We start from the raw sequence: 20,270 nt of genomic DNA, 5'->3' as shown, positions 1-20,270 counted from the left end.
AAACATTGCCATTTATCAAGCGCTGAAACTTTGCTTGGTGCAGAATAATCTGTAATAATGTTAAACATTGTAACAGTCACCTCTTTGCAGCCTGAACTTGTTCAAAATGTTAAATCTTTGTGACACCTGCGCTAAAAACAGTCTAGACACTGTGCAGCGAATGAAACAGAATGCAGGTGTCTCGACGTGTGTTTTTGAGACCTAAGTTATTTTTAACATGACACAGTGTCTAAAAATGTGCCGGTCCTGCGTGAGACACTAAAGAAACAGCAAGACGCGATGCAGCAGTCAAGGACGTTCGTCCCACGCAATTGCGTGGTTTGCGTAGTGGTTAAAACCGCTACTGGCTGCAAGATGCTGCAGCGTTGCTATGGTAATCACTTGTCAGTTATCACAATTGCTGGAGTCAATCCTGTATTCTATACACATATGGAATGAAAATGTAGGGGATTTACTCCCACATTTAAATGCAGTTGTCACTCCCGAAACTTTGTAGTGTGTACGTGGCCTATGCGATGTTATGATTTTGCCCAGATCTGTTCAGCCGGAAGAGAGAGAGAGAGACTGTAGATTTTAAATACTCATATCTTCTGAAAACGAATTTTGTCAACGTTTAGAAATACACTAGAATAGATAACCTTAAAGCTAGTAGATATGGACCGAAACTAGCAAAACTTTAACTTTGATTTCTTTAAGTCTTTAAAGACTAGTCCAAAGTTTAAAACGAATACATGTTAAAACGGCTTGCCATACACCTGACACAGTGGGCGTGGAACAGCCGGGGAGAGGGACGGAATCAGATAACCAATGAAAAGCCTCCAATCTCTGCTCAGGGAGTCTCCGCCAATCACAGAGTGAGGCAAGATTGATGTAACGGCTACTGTCATCTGTCAGGCGTGTTCACTGGGAGTTGATTAGGTCGTGAATGAGGAAGTTCAGCAGAAACGGTGCAGTAGGAGTAGCTAAAACCCTTATCGAAACTGTCATTTTAAGACGGAATCAGCCTTCAAACATGGCTCAGTAAGTATGAGTTTTGCGTTTAACATGCTTGATAGTGACATATTTCTGGAGTACCTTCGACTGTGTATATTATTATTATTATTAAAACTCTAATGTGATCACTTTAAGTTTATTTTACATTAACAGCACCATTTCTATAAAGACTATTTTCTATGTAATATCAAGCCTGTTTTATTGGGCACTTTCTGTTCATACTGAGGTACACGTGATAGGGTGTGTTGAAATCATGTCTAGGTCATGTAGCCAGACTGACTTGTCTCATACACAGATTTCAGTAAGGTCAACAGCATGTTCCTTTTATACATATGTGTGTGTGTGTGTGTGTGTGTGTGTGTGTGTGTGTGTGTGTGTGTGTGTGTGTGTGTGTGTGTGTGTGTGTGTGTGTGTGTCCTTTCTTGACTTAATAGAGCGGATATTGCTCTGATTGGTTTGGCTGTGATGGGCCAGAATCTGATCTTGAACATGAATGACCATGGATTTGTGGTAAATCACCTGTGCAGATTAATATCTCCATTTTCAAGATCCTTATTTTCTGCATAACCTATTCTGATGTTGCTCTTCATGTTTAAAATGTTATCAATGTTGTCATTCCTCAGGTCTGTGCGTACAACAGGACTGTGTCCAAGGTGCATGACTTTTTACAGAATGAAGCTAAAGGCACTAATGTTATCGGGGCCGAGTCCCTCGAAGATATGGTGTCTAAACTCAAGAAACCTCGCCGCATCATCCTCCTCGTCAAAGCAGGACAGGCTGTCGATGACTTCATCAACAAACTGGTTGGTTAATGCCACCAGTCACCATGTTTCAACAGATCAAAGTGATCAAATAATTAACTTTTTCCCCTCATAATATTGTAGGTTCCTCTTCTTGAGCCTGGTGACATCATCATTGATGGTGGAAATTCAGAGTACAGAGATACAACAGTGAGTCCAGCAACCTAAACCCATACATGTAAGAGCTTGTGATCAGATGAGGTGCTTTAATATTTGATCTAAATATTCATTATGTGCTCATCGCATGCAGAGACGTTGTAAGAGCCTGAAGGAGAAAAATCTGCTGTTTGTGGGGAGTGGAGTGAGTGGAGGAGAGGAAGGGGCTCGATATGGACCCTCATTAATGCCAGGTGGACAAAAGGAGGCCTGGTGAGGACTAACTTGCATTAATGAGCTATACAGTGACTTGTATAGTTTGTATATATAGGCCACACACACACACACATCAGTCAATTATGTTTAAATATATGTTTCACACACTGGCTGTCACTTATGGCATCTAATTTTTATCTTATTCCCAAAGGCCACACATTAAAGAGATTTTTCAGAGTATTGCTGCCAAAGTTGGCACAGGGGAGCCCTGCTGTGACTGGGTGAGTGTTAGTTATCATTAAATATTTATTCATTTCTATTGCTAGTTAACATGTTCTGCAGTGTGACATGCTGTTCTACATATAAAACTATTTTAACACTTTTTTTTTATTATGATGCATTTAACTTTATGACCTCATAATAATTGAGAAACTAAATGGAATTGTTAAATATTTATTTATTTGTCACCGCAGGACCATTTAAAATAAAAAAAAATTGAATGGTGAAAACAGATGGTGACCTAAAATATACACTTTTCTTTGTACATTCATCTAAATTTTAAGTTAAAATCTTAATAAAAATAGAATAATACATTTTTGGACACATCGGGTCGGGCCATTCTCACCGAATGCGTCTTAAAAAGCTAGAAGGAGTGTAACAAATGAAACAGAACGCAGGCGTTTCGAGAGAGATTTTAAAAGATGACTTTTAACATGACACATCTTAAAAACGTGGCACTTCTACGCGAGATGCTGTACAATGATCAAATATGTCCATCAAGCTTATGTTAAACAATTGAAAAACAGTGCAAATGCATGTTTGATATGGATGGCTCCTATGCATCAGCTACCAATATACACTGTAAATGCACTTTTCCAAACCCTGTGTCTTCTGATATTCTTGTAGGTCGGAGATGAAGGAGCAGGACACTTTGTTAAGATGGTTCATAACGGTATTGAGTATGGTGACATGCAGCTGATCTGTGAGGCTTATCATCTGATGAAGGATGTGCTGTGTATGGACCATGATGAAATGGCACAGGTTAGACACCAACTTCCTACATTATTTAGTCTTACTATAATGTATGACACCCTTTGGGTCCCTAATGTTGTAATTCTTTAATTCCCCTCTGTGTTGTCTTGCAGCATCTAATTTCCTTCTTCCTTGTTTCTTTTGTATTATGAAATCCACCTCACCCTGTCGCTTCTAAAGGATTGTTATAGTCTGCTTCCCCTTAAGACTAAATTTCTGTCTGGTTTTTCTTCAGGCCTTCGATCAGTGGAATAAGACAGAGCTGGACTCTTTTCTCATTGAGATCACTGCAAATATCCTGAAGTTCAAGGACACAGACGGCTCTCACCTGCTGCCTAAAATCAGAGACAGTGCGGGGCAGAAAGGCACAGGGAAATGGACGGCCATATCCGCTTTGGAATACGGCACACCTGTCACATTGATCGGTAAGACAGAGGCTTGTGTAATTACTCCGGTATGGGTGTGTTTGACTTGTTTCAGTTTACACAGATAGCGGGAGAGCGTGACTGGTTTTGAATGAAGTGTCTTCATAAGCAGCTTGACGGCTTTGCTTGTTCAACTCTTAGTCTGATGTGACATAAGTGGGATTTTTTGTTCTCTCCTGTGCTGTGGCTTTTGACAGCTTGTGGTTTATAAACTTAGCCACTGTCAATGTTACCTTAGGACAGTAGTGTTGTGCTATCAACACATCTTTCAAAAGAAGAATAGAACCTATTGATTTTCAAAAAACGTCAGGCCACCTTTTAACAGTGTTGGAATTTCAGTATAGTAGTATATAGTGCTAGTCCAGTGGTTCTTAAACTTCTTCAAGTGGCAGAGTAATTTAACATTAAAACAAATTGTGGATGTGGACCACCATACACCCCAAATTCAATGTCCTTTTCACCAATTTTGTTTTGAGCCACTGATCCATAATTTTGCTAGAGTGCTGTTTTCTACTTATTTTATTTAAATTAAATTAGACTGCTACTTTTAGTTAATGAACCTAAATGAGCCTTATGTACAAGTACAGTAAGTTATGTTATTGAAGCAAGACAACAGACATTCATTAATGTTAGCAATGTTAACTTGGTCAATAAGTTCAATGTTGGTGCTCTTTGTCAACTATTTAATTAATTTTTTTCCATCAGCCAATAAACGTTAGAGAACCGCTATCAGTATGTTTACATGCACAGTTTTAATCAAGCTACAGCAGGTTTTTGCATAATCGAGCTATAGTCTTCATCTGTCTGTCCAAGTATTCGTGATTCAATGCGCAATCGAATATTTTAAGGTAGGATGTCAGCTAAAAAAGTGCCTGTAATGCATGTTGTGCATCATATCTGTCTTTCAAAGCATTAGCAGAATGCAGAGGCCAGTTGCTAATTAACGTGTATACATGCTGGACAAAGTTGAGCTACAATCACATTATCTAGGTCTGTTAGTCCTACTTAAAAATCAGAATGGTGCGAAACTGCAAATTCAGTCCGACTAAAGCATTTACATGATATTTGTGCGTGTGAACTTACTGTATGATAAATGATTTATTACACAGCTCTCTGGAATACTCTATTCTGATTGGTCAATTGCGCCATCTAGCGGTCTGATATCTCTTGAGTAACAACCGCACATCCGAGGATTAAGACTTATCAGACCACTCATCCAGGTATTGTGAATTTGCGAATCCTATTTCTTGCTTTTCGGATCACTCTGCAATCTCTACAAGTAAGCTAATACAATAATTTAAATTTAAATAAATGTAAACCAGAGGTGGAATTTAGCTGTTCAGGGATTTTTTTTCTCTCTCTCACATAATTATATAATTTCAATGCAAATCAATATTAAATGTCCATGTATTTATTTGGTTAGTAGTCTTGTAATAGGCTGGATAATGAGGAGTCAGGCAGTCATTTGCACAGAATAAACACAAACAGAACTCTGACGCAAACTGGAGGTGGATTTCAGCTGTTCATCGATTTTCTTTCTTTTCACACAATTGCATAATTTCAGTGCAAATCAATATTGTATGTTCATGAATTTTATTTACTTGGTTAGTAGCCATGTAATAAGCGGGATAATGTACAGTCAGCCGGTTGTTAATGCAAAAAAAAAAAAAAAAACACTTCAAGGTGATACAAGTCCTGATCACCCTGTCAGGCTTTATTTTGCCATAACAACCAGCTGACTGTATATTATCCCTTAAATATCAGCCAGGCCAATATTTGTCCATTTTGAGATTATTGATATCAGCCGATAACCATTCGTAGTTGGTGGATTAACAGAAGTGTTACCTAATTCCAGCTTTTAAAGTGCATGTAAACGTACTGTAAGATAGACCGATATATCGGCCAGGCTGATAAATTTGCTGATATTTGTCCATTTTGAGAATAATGACATCGGCCGATAAACATTCCTAATTGGTGGATTAACAAAAGTATTAATTCCCTTTTGTGTCAGATACCGACTGCCATGTCAATGGATAAAAACAATTTCTGTTTTTAAATGTTCTTGTGTATTTTGAGTAAATATTGTGTAACAGAGATGCTCATTTAATTTAACCAATTTTTATGTACGTCTCTTGGCACCATTACGTTGAATTATTTATAATATATCTGTATTATATCGGCCATCTGCCACCCTGCACTCGCTTATTCAGCTATTGGAAAAACCTGTATCTATTCACCACTAGTAGACTAATAGGCTTGTATATTAAGTGTCAAACTGTGAATTCTCCCCTCAGTCAGGCCTAAGTGAGTGTGTGCACCCAACAAAAGGCTGTTTGTGATGTGTTGAACCATGAGAGAGAGATTGAGCAGATATGATTTGTATGGTTAAAGAGAGATGATTCTTTCTCTCAATAGGCTGCATTCCATCATAGGCCTAGTGCTAAGTTCACCATGACTGGCTGTTTTCTACTCCTTTCTTTTTTTCCTACTTCCACTGCACTCTTCACAGAACTGTTGGCCTTGAGTTGAGTGATAATATATTACAAAGTCATGCTGAGCTGAGGTTTTTCCTTTGCCTTTTCAGTGTGTATATGTGGTAAGCTATGCTTATTAATATTAAGTGCACGTTTGTGTGAGAAGTTTGCTCTCTAAACAATCTTGGGTGAATCTCACCAATAAATATCCAGGTTATGTTTTTGTTTTGTTTTTTTAAAGAAAAAATAAAGTATTATTTACATAAAGAACAATGTGACATTTTGTGGCAATGAAGAACATTTAAATGAGCTTAAGTTAAATTATTGTATTGATTTAAATGAAAAGATCAGTATTTTTTATGGTATTATTATTTGCATTACAGTACTGAGAATGGGGGGAGGGTTGTTTAACTGCCATGGAACATGCAACAATGCAAAAATACTGAAAATGTTTCATTTTCTTTATGTAAAGTAATATACATAAAAATGGATTATTTTTATTATTACAATAATTTCTTTGTATTTTGGTGTGAAATATGACCCAGACCTCTTCTTTATTGTAGTATTTTTTATCTAATTTGTGAATAGGATCAGGATGTTCTGTGTAGTGTGTAGGGCTTGTCATTCTTAAACAATTTGATGTTTATATGTTTCCTCATTGGCTATCTGACATGGTCACACATTGATTCTAATCTCATTATCAGACCAGAGATGCAGAGTCTAATTGGAGATCATTGTTTTTGTGTGTGACACTCTTAGGGGAGGCTGTCTTTGCCAGATGTCTCTCATCTCTGAAGGATGAGAGGGTTCAGGCCAGTAAGAGCCTCACCGGCCCCCAGGGTGCCAAGTTCACTGGAAACAAAGCACAGTTCCTTGAAGATATTAGAAAGGTGTGACAAACTCTGTTAAATATAAATACTATGTATCTACACTATGTATAGGTTTTATGTTCATTATCGTCATTGCAGTACTTGCTTTTAACTAAACTCACGTTAAAAAGCCTATAATTGTTTTTCTCACACAGTAAAATTCTTTATTTTATATTTTAGGAAGGGGGACATATCTGGGGGGTCCTTGGCAGTACTGTTTTACAGTACAAAATATACACTCAGTGACCACTTTATTTGGTACACTGTACACCTACTAATTCATGTGATTTATCTAATCAGCCAATCATGTCTCAACATTGCAATGCATAAAATCATGCAGATACGGGTCAGGAGTTTCAGTTAATAATCACATCAACATCAGAATTGGAGGAAAAAATTATCTCAGTGATTTTGACCACAGCAAGATTGTTGGTGCCAGACCGACTGGTTTGAGTATTTCTGTAACTGCTGATCTCCTGGGATTTTCAAGCAGAACAGTCTCTAGAATTTACTCTGAATGGTGCCAAAAACAAAAAACATCCAGTGAGTGGCAGTTCTGTGGACAGAAATGCCTTGTTGATGAGAGAGGTCAACAGTAGAATGGCCAGACTGGTTTGAGCTGACAGAGAGGCTACGGTAACTCAGATAACCACTCTGTACAATTGTAGTGAGCAGAATAGCATCTCAGAATGCACAACATGCCAAACCTTGAGGTGAACTCTGTCAGCCAAGAACAGAAAACTGGGGGGCCTGGGTATCTCAGTGAGTAAGGACGCTGACTACCACCCCTGGAATTCGCGAGTTCGAATCCCAGGGGTGGCTGAGTGACTCCAGGCAGGTCTCATAAGCAACCAAATTGACCCGGTTGCTAGGGAGGGTAGAGTCACATGGGTTAACCTCTTCGTGGTCGCTATAATGTGGTTCGCTCTCGGTGGGGCACATGGTGATTTGTGCGTGGATGCCGCAGTGGATGGCGTGAAGCCTCCACTCGCACTATGTCTCTGCGGGAACACGCTCAACAAGCCACGTGATAAGATGCGCGGGTTGACGGACTCAGACACGGAGGCAACTGAGAGTCGTCCTCCGCCACTTCGTGGGCTTAGAGTGCATTGGGAATTGGGCTTTCCAAATTGGGGAGTAAAAGGGGAGGAAAAAAAAAAAGAACAGAAAACTGAGGCTGCAGTGGGCCTACCATCTGTGTGCCTCAGCAGAAATCGAGATTCATCAGACAAGGTTATGTTTTTCCAGTCTTTAACTGTCCGGTTTTGGTGAGACTGTGCATGTGCGCATGAATAAGTAAGTGTACAGGTGCACCTAATAAAGTGGTCACTGAGTGTGACAAAATGTTTTGAACTTTTTTGTAAGGTTCCAGGTTCAATACAAGTTACAATCGACACCATTTGTGGCACAATTTCAACTCGTAACTTGTTTATTAAAAAAAAAAAAAAAAAAAAAAGACATTTACAGGAAGGCACTTGCAATGGAAGTGAATGGGGCCAGTCTATAAATGCTAAAATAAACACTGTATCAAAAGTATAGCCACAAGATGTAAACATTTTATATGTTAACATGATTTTAGTGTGAAAAAAATTGCTTCCTAATCTTATTTGTGTAACGTTATATACAATACTGCAACTTTGTTTTTATGATGCTGTAACGCAGGTAAATCCAAAATCCCTGAACGTTTATGGACTGACCTGGAATATTCCTTAAATTGTATTACACATTCATATTTGAATGTACATTCACTTATGATCTGCTTAGCATTGTATAATGTTAGTTAATAATAAGTTATTTAAAAAGTGTATTATTATGATAGTGTTGTTTTAACTTGATGTGAACTCAGACCAGATCTTTCAGTTTCTCTATTTTAATTGTTTTCTTTTTCAGGCTTTGTACGCCTCAAAAATAATTTCATATGCTCAAGGCTTCATGCTGCTTCGGCAAGCTGCTAAAGAGTTCGGCTGGTTTCTGAACTATGGTGCTATTGCCCTGATGTGGAGAGGAGGCTGCATCATTCGCAGGTGAGCAATCTGTGCTCAGACTGATTTAAACGATTGCATAAGAATCATGTATGCTTTATTCAAGATAACCCTTATTGCTTATCAGGATAGACTGTGTTTGCTGTATTACAATGAAGTTATATGAGACTTCACAATTTCTCCACCCAGTGAATGTTGCAACCTTGTAAACACTAGGAAGTGGTGAAAATGTTTCATGTAAAAATCCCAGATTCACAGAAATGAGGAAACAGTTTGGGTTTGACCATTGCAGATTGTGTTGCCTCATAACTGTAGGTTCGTTTCAATATCTGTGAATAATGGGCATGACTCTTTCCTTCACAGTGTTTTCTTGGGGAAGATCAAGGAAGCATTTGACCGGGATTCAGAGCTGCAGAGTTTGCTGCTGGATAACTTTTTCAGTAACGCTGTACAGGAGTGTCAGGTACAGGAAGTGAGCCAAGAGTGACAACTCTGTGAATTGAAGAGCACTAATGGCATCAGTGTGTGTGAGGGAGTGAGTGAGTGAGTGAGTGAGTGAGTGAGTGAGGGAGTGAGTGAGTGAGTGAGTGAGTGAGTGAGTGAGTGAGTGAGTGAGTGAGTGAGTGAGTGAGTGAGTGTGTGAGTGTGAGTGTGAGTGTGAGTGAGTGTGAGTGAGTGAGTGTATGTGAGTGAGTGAGTGTGAGTGAGTGTGAGTGGAGTGAGTGAGTGAGTGTGAGTGAGTGTGAGTGTGAGTGTGAGTGTGAGTGTGAGTGTAGTGAGTGTGAGTGAGGGAGGGAGTGAGTGAGTGAGGGAGGGAGTGTGCGTGAGTGTGCGTGAGTGAGCGTGAGTGTGTGTGAGTGTTCATATTGAATAAATACAGGGTTACTACGATCATGAAAACCTGAAAATATCAGGGAATTTTAAAATAGTGTTTTTTTATGCCTTGAAATGTCAGGGTTAAGTGTGTATGTACAGTATATATATATATATATATATATATATATATATATATATATATATATATATATATATTATTACACACACAGTACAGTGCAAACGTTTTAGGCACGTGTGAAAAATGTTGCATGTTGAGGATAATGCCATAAATAATTTTAATTGTATTAATTAACGTCATACAAAGACCAGCAAACATAAAAAAAATAAATTAAAAAAAAAAGCTAAATAAATATTTGGTGTTTAAACAGCACCAATTCTCCTAGGTACACCTGGACACAGTTTTCCTTGGTTGTTGGCAGATAGGATGTTCCAAGAATCTTGGAGAATTCACCACAGTTCTTCTATATGTTTAGGCTGTCTCAATTGCTTCTGTCTCTTCATGTACTTCCAGACTGACTCAATTATGTTGAGATCCGGGCTCTGTGGGGCCATACCATCTGTTGAAGGGCTCTTTGTTCTTCTGTTCAACTGTATTTGCAAAGAGAATATTGAAATTTAAAATGTTTATTTCCTACTGATACACTAAAAGTAGAATATATAAAATTACTGTTTTAAGACAAATGTTTTTGTGAAAAATATAATGTGCTTGAGACTTTTGCACTGTATTGTACAGTATATACTGTATATAATGTGTATACTTGCAGTATATATGTGAATACAGCCACACAATTTCTTTAGACAAACATTTTAAGACTCCCATTGAATCACAACTTCTTATCGTTCTATGGGCCATTCGTATTCATGTCGGAAAAAGCAGATTGCGTTACTTTTATTTGCTAAAATATGTGATATTCATTTTTGTAGATTATTTGTGCATAAATAGAAACCTTGTCATTGCTGCATTTTTTTATGTAATTTTAGGGGAAGCTGGGCTTCCAGTGTAATCTTAAAACAATCGCCACTGCACCATTCATTCATTTAGTGTATTGGGTATAATCATACAGTATATGCATTACTGCATACAATAACAAGGGCAAACTCGTATATAAATGAAACTTTCTCAAGCACAAACTAATCTAAAGATTTGTTAGTAAAGCCACTGTGAACAGTGTGTTTAGAATTAGTTTTGAATGGTATCATGTAAGTAACTTTTGTGTTTTGTAGGACTCCTGGCGTAGGGTAGTAAGTACAGGTGTACAGCAGGGAATCCCAATGCCATCTTTCACCACCGCACTGTCATTCTATGACGGCTACAGACATGAGATGCTCCCAGCCAACCTGCTGCAGGTAAGCCTCTCTATACAACTTAACACAAATAAACCTCTCTCTCTATAAAACTCAACAGCTCTGCTGGCCATATGGCATATACAGGGATTACTCTGGGTCATCTATGGTTATAGACGGGACTATAGCAGTCAGGGGAGGACCTTAAGGACTTTGGTTGTGTGTTAGTTTGCACAATGTTGCAAGGTAAAAGTGACATTTTGAGCAAGGTTTCAACTCTTCATTTTGTTTGAAACTTGTCCTTTTCTGGTGTGATAAATTTTGGTATTTTGGGAGGAATGGTATGGCAACTTTGTTGGGGGTGGGGACTGTATTGTTTTTATATTGGATGTGCATGTTGCATACATATTTTTTGACAATTATTTACTTTCAATTTTCAGAAATGATGCATCATAAAACTTGATCCATACATTTGTGTCAATGTTTATATTTATGTTCAAGGATTGTTTCCCACCCAGTAATTTTCTCTACAGACTAAGCTGTTTCGTCTTTAGTTATGATAAGCTAATATCTCTTCTAATATTGTATTACTTGTTCAGGCACAGAGGGACTACTTTGGTGCCCACACTTATGAGCTTCTATCAAACCCTGGCCATTTCATCCACACTAACTGGACAGGCCATGGAGGAAAAGTGTCATCATCATCCTATAATGCCTAAAACAAGAGTCCTGTTAGACTAAACAGCAGAGAAAACCATCTCCACAAGATATAGGTCCAGAGCAGCTGAACACATTCCTTCTGAAGTCATAGAGTTATTTACTAAAGAGTGTTACATTTATATTTAAAATAATCATAGTGTGTACTCTGTTTGTAAGTTGTTTCTTGTAGTTTTAAGGTCCTCTGTCGCAATACAAAATTTTTGAGTGAGTGTTGTTTCTGAGATTATTCCTGCTGTTGGCTTGGCTCTCCAGTCATGTTTTGCCCCAGAGTTCACGGCATTAACCCTGGATTATGGTTAACCATTGCACTGCATCTGGCTAAATAAAGATTTCAATCCCTTTTTAATTAGCTTTTGTCCTCTTCATTCACCTCCTATCTACAGCAAACAGGATTTACTTTTGCTATTTTTTGCACTGGAATTTTTAATGGTAAACACTTGATGTGTTACCTGTTTATTCATTTTTCACCAGTTGAGGGCAGAAAGCTTGTTTACATTAGTAATGGGCTCAAATCTTTTGAGAACTATACAATACCAGACAACATACATTTTACGAGACCTACAATGTCTTGGGCCACGTCCACACTAATTTGTTTGAAAGCTCATTGATTTAGCTATATTTAAGCTTCTCATCCTCCCTAGAATGGTGTTTTCCTCTACCGAAAACGCTCTCCATTACTGCATAAATTGGAGAACAAAGACGTGAGGAAATTGAAAACTGAGTTTTGAAATTAAAATGGATTAGTGTGAATGTGGCTTTAGTTTCACAAGTATACAAATCTAATCTTACATAACATGTAATCAGCATCTAATTTATGATGTCTTCTGTATTATGTACACTGGCGGCCAAAAGTTTGGAATAATGTGCAGATTTTGCTCCTATGGAAAGAAATTGGTACTTTTATTCACCAAAGTGGCATTCAACTGATCACAATGTATAGTCAGGACATTAATAACGTGAAAAATTACTTTTACAATTTGAAAAAAATCCTCCACGTGCAGCAATGACAGCTTTGCAGATCCTTGGCATTCTAGCTGTCAGTTTGTCCAGATACTCAGGTGACATTTCACCCCACGCTTCCTGTAGCACTTGCCATAGATGTGGCTGTCTTGTCGGGCACTTCTCACGCACCTTACAGTCTAGCTGATCCCACAAAAGCTCAATGGGGTTAAGATCCATAACACTCTTTTCCAATTATCTGTTGTCCAGTGTCTGTGTTTCTTTGCCCACTCTAACCATTTCTTTTTGTTTTTCTGTTTCAAAAGTGGCTTTTTCTTTGCAATTCTTCCCATAAGGCCTGCACCCCTGAGTCTTCTCTTTACTGTTGTACATGAAACTGGTGTTGAGCGGGTAGAATTCAATGAAGCTGTCAGCTGAGGACATGTGAGGCGTCTATTTCTCAAACTAGAGACTCTGATGTACTTATCCTCTTGTTTAGTTGTACATCTGGCCTTCTACATCTCTTTCTGTCCTTGTTAGAGCCAGTTGTCCTTTGTCTTTGAAGACTGTAGTGTACACCTTTGTGTGAAATCTTCAGTTTTATGCCAATTTCAAGCACTGCATAACCTTCATTCCTCAAAACAATGATTGACTGACAAGTTTCTTGAGAAAGCGGTTTCTTTTTTGACCTAATATTGACCTTAAGACATGCCAGTCTATTGCATACTGTGTCAACTCAAAAACAAACACAAACACAATGTTAATCTTCATTTAATGAACCAATTAGCTTTCAACTGTGTTTGATATAATGGCAAGTGATTTTATAGTACCAAATTAGCAATTTAGCATGATTACTCAAGGATAAAGTGTTGGAGTGATGGCTGCTGGAAATGGGGTCTGTCTAGATTTGATCAAAAATGACTTTTTTCAAATAGTGATGGTGCTGTTTTTTACATCAGTAATGTCCTGACTATACTTTGTGATCAGTTGAATGCCACTTTGGTGAATTGAAGTACAAATATCCTTCCGAAACAGCAAAATCTGTACATTATTTCAAACTTTTGGCCACCAGTGTAAATATTCCAAAAAGGCAATTTATAACATTAAATCAAAGAACTTTGAGTAATATGGTCTATTAAATAAACAGTACAGTACATTGTAAATAGCCTTGACTGTACAGGTTTATATTACAGCATATTATGGTAAATGAAAATCTGTATTTTTCACTTGAAATATGCAGTTATGTAGCACAAGTATAGAAAACACTTTTTTGAATTTAAACAACAATCTTGATCATTTCTGTGTTTGATGCATTTGGAACAGAACTTTGTTTTTGAACCATACCTGATATAAGTGTAATGTTATTAAAATATATATATATATATATATTCCTATAGGAGTGACATCTGGTTGGTTAGTCACACTGTACCTGCATCTGTATCTAATTCAATCCTAACTCTTGCAAAGATAAAAGAGGTGAACAGAGAAGGGGGTATTATCACATATGAAGTCACATATTCACTCTGTGAAGTCTTCCGACTGGAGCAGCCATTGACAAAGTTATTTACACAGTTATACAGTATACCACTGTTAGTTTCAGGGTAATGTGTAACCTGTAAATTGTAATATCTTTTGTTTTAATGGAATGTTTGTAGTTCAATGCAAGTTAAGCTTAATTGACAGCACTTGTGGCATAATATTGATTACCTAAAAAAAAAAAAAAAATCAACTTGTCCCTCGTTTATTAAAAAATTACAGTTACTGTGAGGCACTTACAATGGAAGTGAATGGGTCCAGTCCATAAACATTAAAATACACAGTTTCAAAAGTATAGCCAAAAGACATAAACATTATACGTGTTAACATCTCTGTTCTACATGATCTTAGTGTGACAAAATTTTGTTGCGCCATCATGCCAACAAAGTTTTAATATTGGATATAACTTAACACTGGTAAGATTAGTAAGCAGTTTTATCACAGTAAAATTATGGTAACATATAAAATGTTTACATCTTGAGGCTATACTTTTGAAACAATTTTAATGTATATGGACTGGCCCCATTCACTTCTGCTGTAAGTGCCTTACTGTAACCGCAATTTTTAAATAAAATTGTTTTGTGGTAATCAGTATTATGCCATAAATGCTGTCGATTGAGCTTAACTTGTATTGAACCTGGAATATTCATTTAAATGGTAGAATTCAGTGTAATTCCTTGCCTTGTTCTATTAAATAATGTCACAGAAAAAGTATGTCTGATCATAACTAGACTAGAGAATAAATAACTACTACAACATCCAAGCTGTCGACATTTCCGTAATGTCAGTTTGTAAATGTGAAAAACATCTTGACATTTATAAATCATTCAGAATTCCAAGGATCAATGCATTAACAAATCACATGACCTATTCAGCCAATTTATCAGTATCTTGTTGCTGCTATTGTTAATGAGGTGGGTGTAAATATGCCCACGGCCTGATTACTCCACAGAAAAAGAACATCTCAGTCATTACAAACCACTTCAGAGAGAACACAGCATGTTCTTAATGATTTCTAATGCAGTATGGAGGATGCACTAGACTAGGAAGCGTATAATAGCACAATGATAGAGATGCGGGTGAATGATGCTGAGTCATAATGGTGAACAGGGCGATTCAGCACATAGTCAGGACAGGAAGTGGACACCCTCTTTTGAATTATGCATAGGCTGCACTCTGGGGAAGGAGGGGTGGTCAGGCTACTGATGAAGTCTGTCCCATACTGAGTTGCTGCAATTTGCACTGATAAATACCAAAGATCGCAACTTGTGTATATGTATATCCTCAAGCATGTTTCATCTTTATGTATGTCTCAGTGCTGATTTTCTTTTTTAATTGTTCAGCTTTTAAAGTATTGCTTTAGCAAATATTTTTGTGGGGGTTTGGAGGTGGTTATTGTTGGAATACTACAAACTCCATACAGGAATTATAATGAATTAATGTAATTTTGTTTCAGTGGGTTACATGCAAAGACACGTATGTATAATTTTAGTGACTTTATTTAATATATATATATATATATATATATATATATATATATATATATATATATATACACACAGTTTATAAGAACACAATCAAACAATCACATGAAAGCATGTCACGTTGTTCCATAGAATTATAATTCGCCTACTTGAAAGAAACTTGCTAAATTGTCCTCTTAATTAACAATAACCTTAATTAAGATAGCCTTCCTCGTCTCTTCTGCATTGTGACCTCCATAAAACAAGACAATGGGAGTTGGATGGGATAATTGTGTAGTGGTAGAGAGAAGTATGTTCATCATGCGGGTGCTGCTGAGCCTGTTTCCTCTGCTCCTCATTGTGTGGAACAGTGATAGCACTGAGGCTTTACCTGTACGGGACAAGCTATCACACACCAATGAGGTGAGTCTACATTACAAATGACTTTGATTGTAGAAATGGGGGCAGTTTTTCCTACTTTTTGATCAGGGTAGATAAATACATTTTTATAATTGGATAGGGTTTATGTGACTGTAGTTGCTCAGTGGGAGATCAAATTAAAGGGATAGTTCACCCAAAAATTTTAATTCTCTCATGATTTACTCACCCTCATGCCATCCCAGATGTGTATGACTTTCTTTCTTCTGCAAAACACAAACGTGAATGGTGGCCAGAACTTTGAAGGTCCAAAAAGCACACAAAGGCACCATAAAAGTAATGACTCCAGTAATTAAATCCATGTCTTCTGAAGTGATATGATTGGTGTGGGTGTAAAACAGATCAATATTTAAGTCATTTTTTTACTACCTTTTTTCTCCACATTTTCCATTCTTCTGTTGTGTTTGGCAATTTGCATTCTTTGTGCATATTGCCACCCACTGGTCAAGGAGACCAGTATTTTATAATAAAAAAAGACTCATATTGATCTGTTTCTCACCCATACCTACAATATTGCTTAAGACAACATGGATTAAACCACTGGAGTTGTATGGATTACTTTTATGATGCCTTTATGTGCTTTTTGGAGCTTCAAAGCTCTGTACGCCATTCACTTACAGTGAAAGGACCATCAGAGCTGAGAATCATTTTCTAAAAATCTTTGTGTTCAGCAGAAGACAAAAAGTCATACACATCTGCGATGGCACGAGGGTGTTTAAATGATGAGAGAATTTAAAATTTTGGGTGAACTATCCCTTTAACTAGCTATAAATAATTATACAGCAGTGTTGTAATGCTATACAAAACCAATAACCATGATCTAATACTCAAGCCCACAGAACTTACAAAATGTCTTTTATCATCTAGATATTGACCAAAGACCAGAAGGACTTGTTGAAGATGATGATGACAGATATGGAAGAGTTGAATCTCACTAGTAAAGAACTAGCAGATCTTGACCCTGATCTGCTGAATGGCAAACTGGGAGAGAGGTCTGTTTTTGGACAGCCTGTCCCTAAAGACAAATCTCCTTGCAAACTCTTCTTCTGGAAGACCTTCTCCTCAAGTTAACATTGGAAAACATACAGAACCCCGATGAGTCTGTTAAATATACACGCCTTTACAGTTAACCAATTTTTAACCATACATTGCAAAAAATGTATAAGCATCCCCTTGCTTCAGCAGTTCTCGTATTGTAATTATGTCTGATTACTTTAGAATGAATAATTAACTATAACAAATGTATGTATTGTACAGTCTGTCACAGGTTATTGTTTAAGATGAATCCCTAAAATCATGACCTTTTTGTGTGTCCACTTTGAACTGTTTGACAAAATAAGGTGTAATAACAGTTCTCCAAATCTCTTATAGGATTGACATGCAATAATTTTATACAAATTTCAAAGCTTTCAATATTGTAAATAACACTGTAATGCCATGTCATTGTGGCCTGTAACAAACAAACCGCAGTAAGACGTGTAAGAACTATGACGTGTAGTTTTTGCGCCACCTAAAGGTTTAAAAAGAAAAAGCAATGAAACTGCTTGGGAGGAAACGCGCTCTGGAAACCCAGTCAGTGTTGGCGTCCATTTACAATTTGACGACTGAACTATCTCTGCGTCGATAGGGGGCAGCAGAGCACAGTGATCGACTAAGCAAAGATTGCGGTTTGCCCTTCTGTACGACAACTATGCAATCTTTTCGTGTCATTCACCCATCGTGTTATTGTTAAGGTGAGTAGAGTTTTTGAGCATTAAACCGGGACGGGGAGAGGGGTTGACACTCTATTCATACACACACACACGATGTGAAACGGTATGTTTTATTTTATATTACGTTTACAACTATTTTAATCCCATTTAAGCCTCTAAAAATGTAGGGTGAAAAATTAATTTTAAAAAGTACAATTGTCATTTTCTTTAATGTTATGAACTTGCATGTGTAATAATACGAGTTGTCGCTGTTGGAAATTTCATATCAACTACACATTTTAACACAAATTATTAAGTTGAAATCTAAAAATTAAGCAGAATTACACGTACAACAATTAAAGGCTTATATTATGAAAAATGCAGTGTTTCATAGCTGGCTGAATGTGATTTCAAATCTCAAATATGCTTCCACATACAAGGAATTTGTCTTGGTGACAGAAGCTTCCAGTGCACAAACAATACAAAAAGACAGATAATAATAATAATAATAATAATAAATCTCATTCAGAAGTTACAAGTTACTGTGATTTAGTCACAGAATTAAAAACCACTGTGATGATCCCATCTGTATGAATGTAAGAGCTTCTTTTAACTCGAAGAAGGTTTTTGCAGCACAGAACAATGAAGGTTTAAGGAATATTGGTCACAAACATGGCAGCGTGGTCATACAGTGACGTCACATGAAACAGGCCAACACAAATTAATGGAGAAAGCCGTGAACTGACAAAAGCGGTTTCCTCACAGCTGTTTTCTCAGCGTTGTGAAGCATCTCCTCCATAGACATCCATTCAAAAAGAACAGCCTCTTGTCTCCTCGCCAGTGTAGCGCCATAGAATATCTATGGAACGGCTGCTTTACGCTAATCTATGCTAACCTTGTAGGCTTCCCTATCATAAGGGCTTTGAAATGGCTCAACGACCAATAACTTCACAAATAAATAAATAAATAAATCAGCAAACACTTGTCACTCATTAAAGGAATATTCCAGGTCCAATACAAGTTAATCTCAATTGACAGCATTTAGGGCATAATATTGATTACCACAAAAATTAACTTCGACTTGTCCTCCTTTTCTTAAAAAAATCTGTATCAGTAGGCACTTACAATGGAAGTGAATAGGGGCCAATTTAGTTTTTTTTACAGTAGGCTTGCAAACATGATTTTAGTGTGATAAAATCACACCTTTTATGTGTAAAATTATAGCCAATTTTACAACTTCGTTGCCATGACGATGTAATGACAGCAAACCCTAAAACGGTTGTAAAAATGACGATTGAAACAACTTTACACCTCCAATAATGCATGAGTGTTAACAGAAGAACTGATGTAAGTGCTTTAATAAAATTACAAGCTTCACATTTCTGCCTTTAAATCCTCCAAAAATTGGCCACATTATCTTCCAATGTAAGCGCCTCACTGTAACCTCCATTTTTTTTTTTTAAAGAAACAGAGGGATGAGTGGAATTTAATTTTTGTGGTAATCAACATTATGCAACAAATGCTGTCTACTGAATGAATGAATGTTACATTTATAAAGCGCTTTTCTGACACTACACTCAAAGTGCTTTACACAGGGAACAGGGGACTCTCCTCAACCACCACCAGTGTGCAGCAAACTGAGTTTAACTTGTATTGAACCAGGAATATTCCTTTAAGAAGCTGAGAATTCCGCCCCCATGCTGATCTCAGCTTTATGGTCATTTGAAGAGGTAGGCCATGCCTCCACATTAGGGATGGCCGATACCACGTACTATCAAGGCCAATATCACTGATTCCAATACCAATACTGATAAATTTGTTAGATTTTTTTTTTTTTTTTAATTCTTGAGACAAAATAGGTTAACTAATATTTTTTTTTTTAAAGATATAATTATACTGTACATTTATAGCCTTAAACTGAATATTATTAAACTTGTTTTATCATTTATTAACAAAAATGGCAGAAAATATTAAATGCTTTAACAACCTTAAATTTAAAATCGACTTGTGACAAACATCACTCAAACCCATTAAAATAAATGTCACATTTAGATTTGTTCTTATTTAGTGTAAATTAAATCCAGATGCAATTAGAAGCTTACAATATGCATTTTTTTTCTCCCCATGGAAACTATAATAAAATCACATCACTTTTTTTTTTTTTAAATTGAGATTCAATATTTTTAGGTGATATCTGAAGTATTGATACTTTAGGATCGATCCATCCATTCCTGCTCCACAGATATCCACACCACTTGAGTGAGATCTATTTAATGGCCCAGAAACATCTGCGAACAATATTGACATTGACTGGGCCATGTCAACCAATAATTTCATGATTTACTCACGCTTGTTGTTCAAAACCTGATATAAATAGCCTACCATCTCAATATTTTCCACACGTCAGTTCACAGTGACCAAGTCTGCCAAGATCCAAAAGGATAAATAAGCACTATAAAAGCACCATCAAAGTAG

General features: G+C 37.0%; 2 protein-coding genes across 2 annotated transcripts; both read left to right on the top strand.

Annotated features, from left to right (window-relative positions):
* Positions 1 to 874: 874 nt before the first annotated feature.
* Positions 875 to 12,074, top strand: LOC127419161 (6-phosphogluconate dehydrogenase, decarboxylating). The gene is made up of 13 exons (XM_051660335.1): positions 875 to 1,020; positions 1,428 to 1,503; positions 1,617 to 1,796; positions 1,878 to 1,943; positions 2,044 to 2,162; positions 2,317 to 2,386; positions 3,012 to 3,146; positions 3,373 to 3,562; positions 6,796 to 6,926; positions 8,796 to 8,929; positions 9,251 to 9,350; positions 10,949 to 11,071; positions 11,608 to 12,074. The coding sequence occupies exons 1-13, from the start codon at positions 926 to 928 to the stop codon at positions 11,725 to 11,727; spliced, it is 1,539 nt and encodes a 512-aa protein (XP_051516295.1). The 5' UTR covers positions 875 to 925; the 3' UTR covers positions 11,728 to 12,074.
* Positions 12,075 to 15,936: 3,862 nt separating this feature from the next.
* Positions 15,937 to 17,175, top strand: LOC127418513 (somatostatin-2-like). The gene is made up of 2 exons (XM_051659103.1): positions 15,937 to 16,089; positions 16,972 to 17,175. The coding sequence occupies exons 1-2, from the start codon at positions 15,937 to 15,939 to the stop codon at positions 17,173 to 17,175; spliced, it is 357 nt and encodes a 118-aa protein (XP_051515063.1).
* Positions 17,176 to 20,270: the final 3,095 nt, after the last annotated feature.

This window comes from Myxocyprinus asiaticus, chromosome 28, assembly GCF_019703515.2.
Source record: "Myxocyprinus asiaticus isolate MX2 ecotype Aquarium Trade chromosome 28, UBuf_Myxa_2, whole genome shotgun sequence".
In the NCBI taxonomy this organism is placed as follows: Eukaryota; Metazoa; Chordata; class Actinopteri; order Cypriniformes; family Catostomidae; genus Myxocyprinus; species Myxocyprinus asiaticus.
The sequence above is the reverse complement of the archived record's forward strand: the minus strand, read 5'-3'. Positions and strand labels throughout refer to the sequence as shown.

What these genes read in the sequence shown, in the direction of transcription:
- LOC127419161 (XM_051660335.1), top strand. Translation starts at nt 926, where the DNA reads ATGAGGAAGTTCAGCAGAAACGGTGCAGTAGGAGTAGCTAAAACCCTT. An exon ending in CAGAGTACAGAGATACAACA is followed by an intron (nt 1,944 to 2,043) that starts GTGAGTCCAGCA and finishes CATCGCATGCAG; the next exon opens with AGACGTTGTAAGAGCCTGAA. An exon ending in CACACCTGTCACATTGATCG is followed by an intron (nt 3,563 to 6,795) that starts GTAAGACAGAGG and finishes TGACACTCTTAG; the next exon opens with GGGAGGCTGTCTTTGCCAGA.
- LOC127418513 (XM_051659103.1), top strand. Translation starts at nt 15,937, where the DNA reads ATGGGAGTTGGATGGGATAATTGTGTAGTGGTAGAGAGAAGTATGTTC. An exon ending in AGCTATCACACACCAATGAG is followed by an intron (nt 16,090 to 16,971) that starts GTGAGTCTACAT and finishes TTTATCATCTAG; the next exon opens with ATATTGACCAAAGACCAGAA.